General features: G+C 45.1%; 1 protein-coding gene across 2 annotated transcripts in view; it reads left to right on the top strand.

Annotated features, from left to right (window-relative positions):
- Nucleotides 1-13894, top strand: part of CACNA1C (calcium voltage-gated channel subunit alpha1 C) — a 1657037-nt gene that overhangs the window by 1444943 nt on the left and 198200 nt on the right. For both annotated transcript variants that reach the window (XM_086952879.1, XM_086952878.1), the window contains exon 34: nucleotides 7031-7122. In XM_086952879.1, coding sequence (XP_086809005.1) covers nucleotides 7031-7122 — 92 coding nt within the window. The remainder of the gene's footprint in view (nucleotides 1-7030; nucleotides 7123-13894) is intronic.

Genomic DNA, 13894 nt, shown 5'->3' on the forward strand with positions numbered 1-13894 from the left:
ATCTTCCAGGGAACACGTTCCTTGCTCGGCAATCTTTAACAAAATGACCGCCCTTTCCGCAGTAGAGGCACTGTTTCAGTCTTCTTTTTTTGCCTTTTTCTTCCTCGGAAAGGGGGCCCCTAAGACCTCCTATTTGCATAGGTTCGACACCATCGGGCATCTTCGGATGGTCTTCTATGGTACTCCGGGGACGAGGGTAGAAAAAACGGCCGTCTCCTCTGCCTCTATCACCCCGTCTTTCCAGTAGGCGATGATCCAATTGAACGGTCAAGTCAATCAGTTCTTCACAGGTCGTGGGAAGTTGTACTACTTGAGCTAATACGTCTTTGAGCTCCCCCCGAAGTCCCTGGTAGAAAATAGAGATCCTCTTAGCCGTAGGCCACTCTGTTTCGACCACGAGACGATTAAAGGAAGTAATGTAGGACAGCAGATCTTGGGACCCTTGTCGCAATGTCAATAACTCTCTATCCAGAGACAACATATGGAGTTTTCTGTCGAACAATCGCCTCAGTTCCAAGCAAAAGTCATCAAAATCATGCAATACCGGATCATTTCTCTCCAGCAAAGGTATAGTCCAACTTGCTGCATTGCCTCCCATGTAGGACATCATGAAAGCGGTCTTCGTTGTATCCTCTTGAAACACCCCCGGTTTGCACAGAAAGTGCAATCTACATTGATTTAGAAATGTCTCAAATTTACGGGGATCCCCGTAAAACCTTTCAGGAGGGGCCAGTGGAATTCCAGTATTCTGTATCACATGGACTGTAGGAACTGCATCCGATGAAGAGGAGGGTGTTGACACTGTGAACCCACCCCCTTCAGCTCCCTGGGACACAGGATTTAAGGAGGGTGAAGGGGGTTGTAAAGTGGCCGGTTTAATATAAGAAGCCCCCTTGTTACTTTTATTGGACAACTCGGACATCTCTTTTCTAAGGACCCCCAGCTCCTTATATAGAACCTGACTCTCGGTGCGTGAAGTGGTGACTTCCTGCTGAAGAGCCGCAAGGCTCTCCACCACGGAATTTAGTACACTTTCAATATTCATCGTCCGGGCTGGGTCTTGTTACTTAGGCTTGTCAATCTGTCGGGACTGGCAGCAGCACAAGAAACATAAACGCCACTAACCTTACTACTGGTCCCAGCAGAGACGATGATAGGTGCTAGAGCCCAGACTCCCTGCTTGCACAACCCCCAACAGAGTAAAGATATACCTCTGTCTGACTTTGTGCAAAGAAGGGAAAAAAGGAGAGAAGAAGCAGATGTGGAAACGTAGAGATGGAGGTGCTTCTCTGCGCTTCGTCTCAGAAATGGACTGGGTCTAAAGGACAGCTCAGTAACACCGTCACGGGTATCTGAAAGGGGAACAAACACACTATTACCCTTCAGGTTCACACTATAATTAAATCTAGTATCAAGTGAGATTATGGTATCACTCACCACAACTCCTATTGAAAGGGCTTCTAATGGAAGGTTTCCAATAACTCCTTTCCTCATCAAAGCGTCCTTTTTATACAGAGGATAATCCCCAATGTCTCGGACCATCAGTTCCACAATAATAAGTTTACTCAACCGAGCACAAATCATAAACAAACGAGGCTTCTAATCTGCTGCTCTCCTGAAGTTGTTTAACAGCACAACATGGACTCCATTTTCCCAAAAGTATTACAAGGTACATATCTCATCTGTCTTGAAACTCGAGTTCACTTTCCTTCTGACAGGCTGAATACAGATGCTTCCCTAGCGCAGCCGCGCAGGACCTCCAAATGTTCTCTTTGCACTTTTAGCCTGTTACCGGCTCGCGTTATATAAACACGCGCGCACGACAACCAGGCTATTTTACTCGCGGGTCACAATAGCGCTAATGCGCACTAGAATAACCCCGCGGCTACACTGAAACGCACAACTAATCTCAAAGTCCAGGATACAAATCTACAATTCGGAAGGAGGCGAGCCCGCGCTCCTTCTCGTTTTTACAAAATACCGCTTGACGAAATCTCAGCTTCTCCACACGGTCTCCAAACACGATTCCTCTGCTAAGCGCTGAACTTCTTCTCGCTGGAATCCGGCGGGGATCACCATCCGCCCATCCCTCGACTCGAACTGCAGGCACAATTGACAAGCACCTTTCTCTGGGGAAGGAGGGGCTTAGTACTCACAAGACTCCCCCAGGGCAGTCTGGGAGTCGTAGTTTTTTGCCACATGCCCGTTTTCACTACATAGCAGGAATTCAACCCTTTCATCTTCGCAATCGCCACAATAAGGGACAGTGCTATATAGAATGTTAGACTCTTTACTATCCAGCTGTGCACAGACCCTGATGGTGAGCATGAGTAATTTTTCTCTACAGCCTCCTTGCACAGCTCTCCCCTTCAGTATGCCTTGTTCTCTTTCTTTTCCCGCCAAAATCCATTTTTGCTGCTGCTCCTCCTATATCCTCAATCTGTGAGCTTTTCTCTCTACTTCTTCAAGACAGAAATTGTCTGTCCACTTCATTTAAAGCTATAGGACATTCCTCTCCACCAAATTTCAAAAGTATTCTCTGCCACCTGGCCAACCACAAAGATCTTACATTGATAAGAGGCAAGCTCTTTAGAGGACACCATTTGGGAAAATCTAAACCCCAAGTATTTTACAAAATCTGTAAGAACCCCTAGGTAAACCTATTTGTTTGGGAAAAAATACAAAAAGAGATAAAACACAAAAGGAAAGAATGCCAAGGGAGCTAACATATTTGTGGATAAGACAGGATGTGCAAAGTTGAACCGAAGAGGTGAATAGGGATTTTGATTGTACCCCCAAGAGCCACATAGAGTATGTGAGATTCATGTGCATGGAGATCGGATCCAGCCCCGCAAAAATCTAGAGAGCTAGAACCGGACCTCCAGAAGTAGTAGACATCTATTGCATGAGTCGCAGGCAAAGACCACAGATTTAATTGCTTAGCTCCAGCTGGATTCTGTGTCCAAGATGGGTCTCACAATATAGCCTAGCTGAGTTCCAACCTGTGGCCCTATCGTGAGTTTATTACTGCCTAGTGTAGTAAAAGTAAGCGGAAGACTTGCAGCAATGCAGAGTCTTGTAACCAGAATCATTTGTGATTCGAGACAGTATGATCATATTTAAAGCGGGTCTGTTTTTCTGAGACCGCTGCCAATGGATTCAGTGGTTCTGGCGCTGACTGTTGTGTCAAATGTGGAACATTGTTCACCACCAGCCTCCTTGTTATCATACTTCTTTGGTTTGCATGCAGCACATTATGTAAATAATCATCGTGGATATTATTAGAATAGCCTTGCTCAGCAGTACTATGCTTTGAAGAGGGCAGGAGAAAGGTTAGATCTGAAATTGAACGTGTGCAGTTTTGGTCAGAACGAATTTAGAAATCTGAGTTTGAAAGAATTGACAAGCTGCAGCGAGTTGTAAAGCAGATGTTTTACAGATAGCTTTAAAGAGTCATTCATAACTTTCCATGAAAATGGCAAAGATAAAACAAACTCTTTAGGGTTCTTTGCATCTGGGTTTAAACCCAGGTCAATTTATTTCCAGGATTATTTTACTAAATTATGCATTATACTCTAAGGACATGGCTCAATCAAATCAAAATCCAAGATTCTGAAGATTCCGCACTGGATCCAGGGAGCCCAGGGCCAGCCCTTTGAAATGATGCAAGTAGGTTTATGCACGTGTTTTTCAAAATTTAACTTGTGCCTTTTAGCACAGGTTCTCGGTTACACGGTCAAGCCAGTTAGATGCAGAATGTATTTTTTGTATTGTTCTAAGTAAAACTTCACAACATTGTTCTTTACTTAATTCCAAATGAAGCCACTCGTAAAGTTTGGAATAGAGCTCATGGCTGGCGCAATTCCATGCACCACAAAGGAAAGACATGGCCACTGAGGAACCTGATGCACATGGTAGAGGCTTCTTGCCCAGTACCCAGCAACCTTATGATGGTGCCAGAGGCGTATATGTGCCAAGAGCATACAAATGTATTGGCAGCTTAGCTAGAGCAGGCGACCGGCTTCCGTGCCTGCCAGATGCCATGATTGAAAATAATAGTAATAATTTGTTTTACCATCTTCAAGTGCTGTAAATAGCAATGACTATTACCCTATTTCAAGGCATTCAGTTTACTGACAGTAAAAGGACTGGCTGCTGAGTTGGCATTGCAGGGATGTGCATTCATTGCCTTCAGGACACGCCAAATATCAGCAGCAAGTGTGTAACTCACTGAATCATCTCGCCAGAAATCGTCCCTGGAATAAAGGATTTAAAGGACACCATCGACTGCCATTGTGCAAGAGAGTAGCAAAAAGAACAAAGGATTGTACCACATTGGGCTACGCATCCATCCATCTATGTACCCGTCTATCCTTGCAAATGGGGACTGGACATACACTTGTGAAAATGGCCAGATTAGTGACCACCATGCCTAAGTTATTTGAGGACGGGGAGCCATAGCAGCAGTGAAGATTGATAACGAATTATTTTCCTGACATCCATGTCTATTCCCCAAAAAGGCAGCTGATTGTCCTAGTAATGAGTGATCCACAGCTGTGTGTTGCACCATGCACATTTGTTTAATAGATCTATGCATCTTGCTTCGTTTCTTTTTGCCCATGATGCCATTTGAAATCTTATCATTTTCGGATTTTGTTTGCAGTGTGCTCGTTTACACATTGGCAAGCTGTGTGTTTTGAGAGAATCTTCCCTTTTACATACATCCACTCATCTGTACATGATAATTTGTTCTAAGTGTTTGAATACTAACTAGCCCCAAATGATGATCCAACGTGAACTTGTGTGTGTTATAATTGCAAGTTTGTGTGTGTTCGCGGTTTTTGAGTTCATCTACTTGCAAGCCAACAACATGACCACTCTAGAGAGGACCCAGCACACTCACAGGACAGGCAACTGAAGGACCAATCTTCAGACGAAGAGCTGTACTTTCTGTATTGAAATGCTTTGGTGTCATACTTTTTACTTCCTGATCCTTTCTCATTGCAAAGGCCCTTGATACATTGCCGTGTGTTTCCATTGACCCATTCATTGCCAGGGATGCCAGTCATTTTGTGGGTTGACTCAACTGCCCTTTTTATATGAAACTACACTGCTTAATGATAAATACGATTTTTTTCCAGAAACTATGTTCCATTTAGTCAGCGCAGGCCTCGTCTCGGGGCTTAATTTTGCAGTTGGATCAGAAAGTCAAAGTTCGTCACTGTTTTCAAGAAGTTACATTTTCCGGTCGACATAAAACGGATCGAAATTCTTTGCCAAAAGCAATAAACATATCTGTGTCTACCTTGACTGTCTTCTTTAACATCACCATCTCATGACTGGAAGTGTGCATCATTCTCACGAGAGGGGCAGTCCCATACCTTGTCCCCAGTGTACTCCAGTTGGTTATGCTTTGGATATCTGTGCAATGCACAACTGGCTTTTAGTATGACATCGCAGTGCTTTTGGTAGTTCATAGGTGATTTTCCAAGTGGTTCTTTGGTTTCCATTGCAGGCCACGTTTTGATTTGGCTGGTGCATATGCGTTCTTATGGGAATGAGCCTGTGTTTACACAGATTTATGAACAGTAGTGAGTGAATGCTCTTGGTGTTTGATTGGCGAGACAGTAGCCTATTCCAAAAGTCTTATGCATTTTGTAGGCAAACTGTGTGACATAGTTGGTAATTGGTGGTAGCAAGATCGATGAGTACCATACCGTAATAGCCAGCTAGCTTTTGGAATAATTGAACTGATTTGGATGTCTGTAAGGAGTTTTGTCTTAGTTTCTTCTGGTGTACGATGCTGTTACGAGCATGGTGCATTGCAGTAGCATGCATGTCATCCTTTGTATGAAAGACCACAAACCCCTCTCTCTCCCTGACCTCTGACCATCCACTCTTTCCTGTTCTAACCAAGTATGGCATGATGAAGCCACATCCCAGACATAGCACAGCAACAAGACTCTGTAATCGGATCAATTTATAGGCCACTCTTTGCCATCAGGTTACTAAGGCAGCTGGTGTGCTACCGGAATATAGTATTCAAAAACTTGCCTGACATAAACATTGTGCCCTAAATATTGTTTACTAAAAATCTCCCCCCCCACACCCCACCTCGAGTTAATAATAGAAAAACTACACCCAATGGGACCCTATTTTTGTAAACTAAATTTAGGACACAATATTTATCCCTGACAATATTTTGGCTAAGCTATTTTGAACTACAACCAGGCAACTATGACATCTTAAATATGCTGACATATCCAGATAGATTATACTTTTACAATTCCCTCTCCTTTTTACAGCTCAAGTTTGTGTTGCTATAAGAAGGTGTTTCCGCCATTGATCCATAGGGGCATTATTCATGCCAAGATTTGAGGATATAGATATTGGATACATTTATACTCAATTATTGTAAATGTGAATTATTTACATAGTTAGCAGTTACCCGGTCTGGATTCTGCCTTTATGGGCCAACTTTGATCACCATTGCATAGTACAGTTAGTTACTATCGCCATTAACAAATGCTGCAAATACAGTCACTGAAACCTTTACAGGTAACATTTGCCAAATTAATAGCGCTCTACTCTTCCATGCTCCTCAATTTAAGCAAAAAGGCACAATGATGCCAGCTATCAGCCTTGCATGAAGACAGACGTAAATGTCGAAAACATGAAAGTTCAGTGAGAAGTGAAGTTCACATCTCTCAATATTAGTATCTCATTACGTTCGATTTAAATCTGTCTTCATTGGTTCGTGGGTAAAAGCCATAATGAGACGAACATATTCAGTGCAATCATTGTCATCAATGTGTTAGATATACAGAGTAGTTAAGTTCACTGTGGTCATTGTTGACAAAAGGTACGTCCATGCATCTGCTCTGTCGGCCATCTTGTTCATGGGAGAGCAACGGTAGGGCAGGCTTGCATGCTACAAGACGTTTTTTCACACCATTTGAGTTAATTTAGACCTAAACCAAGAGGGTACAGTGCACGTTCTCTAATCACCAATGTTATTTTTTCTGTTAAGGTTTTCGGTAAAATCGCCCTGAATGATACAACAGACATCAACAGAAACAACAACTTTCAAACCTTCCCCCAGGCCGTGCTGCTGCTCTTCAGGTAAGGCGGCACACCAGGCAGACTGCACTATGTGACTGCAGATGAAAGGTGTGTGTTTTATGATGCATTGAATTATGATGCATGAGGCCCAGGTGATCGATTGTGGTGAAGCAAAATTACAGTCTTAGGGCTAGATTTATAATTTTTTTCAAGCAGCAAGACAATTTGCTGCACTGCGCTGCATGAAGGGAAGAGAGCAGGAATGCACCATATCTATCAAGATATGGCAATTTCTCGTCCTCTGCCTGCACTGGTACACAATCTGCAGCCTAACGCCAAAGCAGGCACCCTTGCACCATGGATCAGGGGTGCCCACGTTACAGCCAGAATTGTTTTTGTACAGGAAGGATCTCCTTCCTTCACGAAAAAAAATCCTTAGAGCCATTTCATCTTTCTAAGTGTGCTGCATAATGCAGCACACTTAGGAAGAGGAAGCAGTGAGGAGAAATATTTCTCCTTGTTTTCCCTCTGGTGGGAAGTACAATTCGGACGCATTTCCAGGACTACCAGAGTAAGTCTGGGAATGTTTCAGAATACATGGGTGGATGCATGGGAACACCCACGCTCCATCCATGTATCGCCCCCCACCATGCAGAGAAATGCAAGGTGGCCTTGCGTGCTTTGTTAAATGTCATTCTAAGTTTTGGGTCGCCAAGGGCGATGCACAACCTTAATAAATCCTGGCCTTCATTTATATTACTTCTAAATCACCCTAACAGTTAAAAGATGCATTTTTATCTGGTACGAACATACAATGTTCTTCATTATCCAAAATGTTGTCCTCACTGCCTCAAAATTCTCTGCATTAAAAGAATGTAGTTGGTTCCAGAGGAATGATAAGTGTGAGCCGCAATCATGCTTCCACAGAGATAAACACTGACAAATGACTACTGTTGAGGGATTCCCCACACACGCTCATTAGGCAGTATTCAAAAATCCAAGGGAACAAAAAAATCAGTGAGAGCACTGGCAGGCTCAGAGAGATGTTTGGAGAGTTGGGTAAGAGGGAAATAAAGAAACTATCACACCTTGTGAGTTCTTTTCTGCTTTCATTGAAGAGGAGAATCTGCATATCGCTACTGTTATCTGTATTTATGTATGTCAGTATAGCATTGAATTTACTGTTATCCTAAGTACCTTGAACATCATCCATCCTGTGTGCTGTAGGAACCTTGTGGCATATCAGCAAGGGCCGGCGATAATTATCGCTAAGTGCGCTTAGCGCTATGATAATTATCACTGGCTATCGCAGGATTTTATCGCTGCAATAGCGTGCTATCAGCAACGCTTTTCTACAAAGCGATAAAATTCCATGCGCAAGCTGTGAAATGTTCCATTCGCTCGACGTTTGGCGATAGCTTGATGATAGGGCAGGGCAGACTTAGACATTATATCCACCTTGCATTGGATATAATGGCTAAGTCAGACTGAAAGCAGGCGTAGGGAAAGTAGCGATAACCGCGGTTAGCGCTACTTTTCTTATCACTACGCAGGTTAGCGAGCAGCTTGCTGATAGGAGAAATGTCGGTTAGCAACATTTCTCACGTACTCTTCCAGGGGATACTCATCAATAGTCATAAGCACTGAATAGTCCCCCCCACGTGCGGGATCCTGGAGCAATAGCCAATAATATGCATGTATCTACATATATATATATATACAAATAAAATATCCATATATATAGATAATATGCATATACATATACATATGCAGCTGAAAATCACCATATTAGGCTCCAAAACTGCCATTTTTGAATGAAAAACCTTTACATTTGATCAAATAAAGACATATAAGTCACCATATATGATATATGTAAAGAAGAAAACTGCCCTGAGTTTCTTTAAAAACACACAACCTTTATTTTCAAAGATAAAAACAGACAGGATCATAGAGGCAGGTTTAGCCTAGACAGGCTGCATAGAAAACAATTGGAAAATTGGCGCCATGCCTTTAAGACCTCCAGGAACCCCCAGGCTCCCATCATGCACCACAGGTGAAAGTTAGGTCAGTTCTTTTTTCCGGGTCCTTCTGTGAGGATCCTAGAGCATTGAGCTCGCCAGTTGGTGATATTTTATTACTTTATTCTGGTAGAAACTTATTTTTTTTGACTTCACTCAATGTCTTTAGTCTCTCACTGGCTAATTCAACAATTTTTCTGACTTTTGCCTATATTTTCCAATCAAAATGCCGGCCTTATTTAATAAGTGCCCGGCCTGTGGTAAAAAGATGGCCAAGTCAGACCCTCATTTGGTCTGTATTGCTTGTTTGCCTTCATCCCACAAGCCAGGCCAATGTTACCACTGCAGCAAGTTTTCCAAGAGAACCCTTAGAGAGAGGAAGAAGATCAAGCTGCGTTCCCTTCATGAGAGAGGAGAAACAGTGAGTAGGCGAGAAGAGCATCATTCCAGAAAGCCCTCTTCTCATCCTAAAGAGTGCAAGGAAAGAGGTGAAAAAAGAAGGCATCGGTCTCCTTCTCCGTCGAGGGACAGATCTTCATCCAAGGTACCTCGGTGCTCAGAGTCGGCGTCGAAATCACCGTTGAGACGTCCGTCGACGTCGAAACATCCCGCGCCGTCGAAGGATCCTTCGTCGTCGAGACATCCCTCGCCCTCGAAACAAGGTGAGAAGAGAAAGAGGATGAGGTCTCCATCCACGCGTAGGCGGTCCAAGTCTGGCTCGCCTACGACTGCAAGAATTCGGGACTCGACATCGACCCACCGACATCAAAGTTCGCCGCCGAGAGCCTCTAGACCGACGTTGAGATCGACGGCGAGAGGTCCAAATGCATCGACGTCGAGCCAAACTCCAAGGGCTTCGACGCTGAAGAGAACCAGCCATTCGACGTCGAGACGCATGCCGTCGACGTCGTCGCCAAAAAGATCGACGTCGAAAAGATTGCCGTGGAGGAGATCGGCGTCGAGATCAAGAAAAAGCCTTCTGGGTCTAGGAGGTCGAGATCCAAGTCAACGTCGAGGAGGTAGCCGTCGAGGAGATCTAAATCGGCATCTCCTCCAGAGAAGAGACCTAGGGCGTCGTCGAAGGACCGTTTGACTGGTGACGCCCCGGTGGTGACTTCAGGGAGTGCTTCTTCCTGCCCAGGGCTTCAGATCGTGCAAGTATCTCCAGAGCCCTCACCAGGACCGTCTCCAGCCCGACCAACCAATATCTCGCCAAGATGGCTAGGAGATATTAGAGAGTGGAAAATATGCAGAATAAACCTACCAGGGTCTTCTTCAAGATCAAGGTCACCTTTGATACAGTCGGTGTATTCCTCGGGGAGATGCAAGAGTACCACGCCGAGAAGGTCCCCATCGGTGAGGAGGCGATCATCACGCTCTCCCAGGAGTAGAACATCTCGGCACCGATCTTCTAGAAGGCGAAGCTATAGGTCTTCCACAGGGTCGTCGGATTCCAAGGCAGATTATTCTCTGACTCTTTCCTCACCTCCTCCAGGTAGAATATCATCCATCAATGATGTTCTGACCTTTAATGAGGTTCTCTGATGTGGGGCTGCTAAACTCCACATTGAAAAGCCGGTCTCTACCACCAAGACATCTGTGATATTTGAAACCCTGCACCAAAAGTCCTCCTCCAGACCTTTGCTTCCTCTAGTGCCTGGATTGCTGGAGCCTGCGTTACACAAGTTTCTTACTCCAGCAGCGGTGGGGTCTGTACCATCTCAGATAAGGCTCCTGATAATGATCCCTTCTTTCTGAGGGATGACCCTCCACCGGACTCTTTTATTGTGTCGGTGGCACAAAGGAATCAGACAGGGGCAGCATCATCATCTGTGCCCCCTGATAAAGACAGTAAGGCCATGGACTCTGTAGGGAAGAGAATGTGTACTACCTCGGCTTCCTACATGAAAGTAGCCAGCGCCTTGGCCCTGCTGGATCGTTATGATCGCTCATTATGGGACTCCCTGTCACACTTCACAGAGAAGCTCCCTAAAGAGGATAAACAAGATTTTCTTGAAATCCGGCATGAAGGTGGCTTAGTAGCCAATCAAGCGATCAGTGCAGCGGCGAATGCTTCAGATCTAGCTGCACATGGCTGCTCGCATAGGATTTGTGCTCAACGCTCAGCAGTCTGAGGCTCATAGGACTGAAACCTGAAGCACAGCATCGGATTCTTACCATTCCTTTTAATGGGTCATCACTCTTCGGATCTCATGCCGATGATGAGATGTCTCAAATGAAAACCGAGCTTGATACGGTTAAAGCTGTGGGTCTCTAGAATAGGAAGGACTTCAGGCGACGGTACCGTCCTTATGACCGACGACAAAACCAACAGAGGGTTCAAACCCCTCAATGGTCCTCGCAACAAAATCAAGGAAGGTCACAATTCTCCCAGCGTCGTCCTGGTAGAGGAAGAGGTGGCAATTCAAGCAGTCCACACCTGCTGCCAAGCAACAGCAACAGAAGTGAGTGCTTGCTTCCCCTATCTCCATTACCCACTCTGGTGGGGGAAGTGTATGTTTTTATCTGGAAGAGTGGACAAAAATCACACTAGACAGGTGGGTGCTGAAAATTGTAAAGAATGGGTACACAATCAATTTCAAGTCCCCTCCTCCTTCCATTCCCCCTCAAAAGACTATCACCCATCCTATAAATCTCTTGAGTGAATAGGTGTCTGCTCTACTCCTTAAGAAAGCCATTGTGGAGGTCCCATGGCAACAATGTCAGGAAGGGATCTACTCCTGATTTTTTTAGTCCCAAAGAAAGGTCCAAACAAGGAGTTCAGGCCTATACTAGATCACAGACGTCTCAACAGATTCATTCTCCGAGAAAAGTACAGAATGCTGGCGTTACATCAAATAATACCGCTTCTTCATCAAGGGGACTGGATGTGTTCCATAGATCTTCAAGATGCCTATTTCCACATACCAACCTCTCCAAAGCATCGGAAGTTCCTACAGTATCGCATCCAATCAAACAATTCCAATTCGCGGTCCTGCCTTTCGGGCTGAAGTCGGCTCCTCACACTTTCTCAAAGTGCATGGCAGTAGTAGTGGCTTTCTTCAGGAAACAGCACATATTCGTCTATCCTTACCTAGACGACTGGCTTCTCAAGAGTGCGTCTCCCACTCATCTGCAAAAGCATCTCGCGCAATGTATTCATCAGTTGCATCAGATCGGTCTGCATATAAACTTCAAGAAGTCCACCCTCAATCCAACACAGAGGATACACTATCTAGGCGCAACTCTGGACTCAATCAATGCAAGAGGGTATCCTTCGGAGGAGAGACTATCATCCATTCTCCTCAGGTGTCAAACTCTCTTGAGGACACCTCAGCCTACGGCCAGGCAGATTTCCTCCCTACTGGGGTCTATGTCCTCATGCATATTTCTCGTTCCAAATGCCAGGCTTCATATGAGACCTCTGCAGCAGAGTCTTGAGGATCAGTAGTCCCAAATCTCCAATCGCTGGGAGGACAGGTTGTCAATACCTCTGTCAGTCCGACTCTTTATCTGACAGTGGATGCAAGGGATTCATCTCATCATGGGAGTTCCTTTTCAAGAAGACGGGCCTCAACAAACTCTGGTGATGGATGCGTCCCTTCAGGGATGGGGCGCTCATATGGGATCATTGCAGATTGTTCAGACGGACAACACAACAACGATGTACTACCTGAACAAGCAGGGCAGAACAAGATCCAGACCTCTGTCTCTGGAAGCACAGACAATCTGGAAATGGCTTCTGGCACGAGATATGAGAATATCTGCAGTCCATTTGCGGGGCGTCCTTAATGCTCAAGTGGACGACCTAAGCAGGCACTTTGCAGAAGCACACGACTGGGTGCTAAAACAAGAAGTGGTACAAGACATCTTCCACAACTGGGGAACACCCGACATCGATCTTTTTGCGGACGCAGAAAATGCAAAGTACTGCGTCTTCGCCTCCAGGTACCCGCAACCAGGGTCCAAGGGGAATGCTCTGTAGATAGACTGGTCAGAGACATTACTCTATGCTTTTCCACCGATTCCACGCATTCCCTTGGTGATCAGGAAGTTGTACGAGGCCAAGACAGACATGATCCTGGTTGCTCCAGATTGGCCTCGCCAGTGGTGGTATCCGGACCTTTTTCACCTATCCAAAGTACCACACAGGAAGCTGCCATGTCATCTGGATATGCTGACCAGGGCGAGCGGCAAGGTGTTCCACCCCAACCTGCAGTCCCTTAGGTTAGCAGCATGGCTCCTGAGTTCATCCAATACGGACATTTAGGCCTCTCACAGGACTGCATGCAGATTTTAAAAGTGGCTAGGTGGGCTTCTACAAGAAAGTCTGATGCTTTTAAGTGGAAGCGTTTTTCATGTGGTGTACTGCTGAAGGTCATGACCCTATACGAGGTCAAGAACAGGTACTGTTGCCATACTTATTGTCTTTGGCCAAAGCAGGTTTACCATATTCCTCCATAAAAGTTCACCTGGCAGCGATAACAGCATAAAGAAAGTCTCCCACTCAAGCTTCTTTCTTTCAAATGCCAGTTGTTAAGGACTTCCTGGAGGGCCTCAAGAAAGTCTATCCTCCTGTTAGGGCTTCTTCTCCTCCATGGGAGCTAAATGTGGTCATATCAAAAGTAATGGGCCCCCCATTTGAGCCCATTCATAAGGCTTCCTTGCAGCGCCTGTTATGGAATGCTTTTGTCGTGGCAATCACTTCCGCACGCAGGGTAAGCGAGATACAATCCTTATGCTCTACAGAGCTTTATCTCGTTTTTCATGCGAATAGAGTGGTGTTACGTACTCACCCGAGGTTCCTCCATAAG

Source organism: Lissotriton vulgaris, chromosome 1_2 (genome assembly GCF_964263255.1).
Source record: "Lissotriton vulgaris chromosome 1_2, aLisVul1.2, whole genome shotgun sequence".
Taxonomy (NCBI): Eukaryota; Metazoa; Chordata; class Amphibia; order Caudata; family Salamandridae; genus Lissotriton; species Lissotriton vulgaris.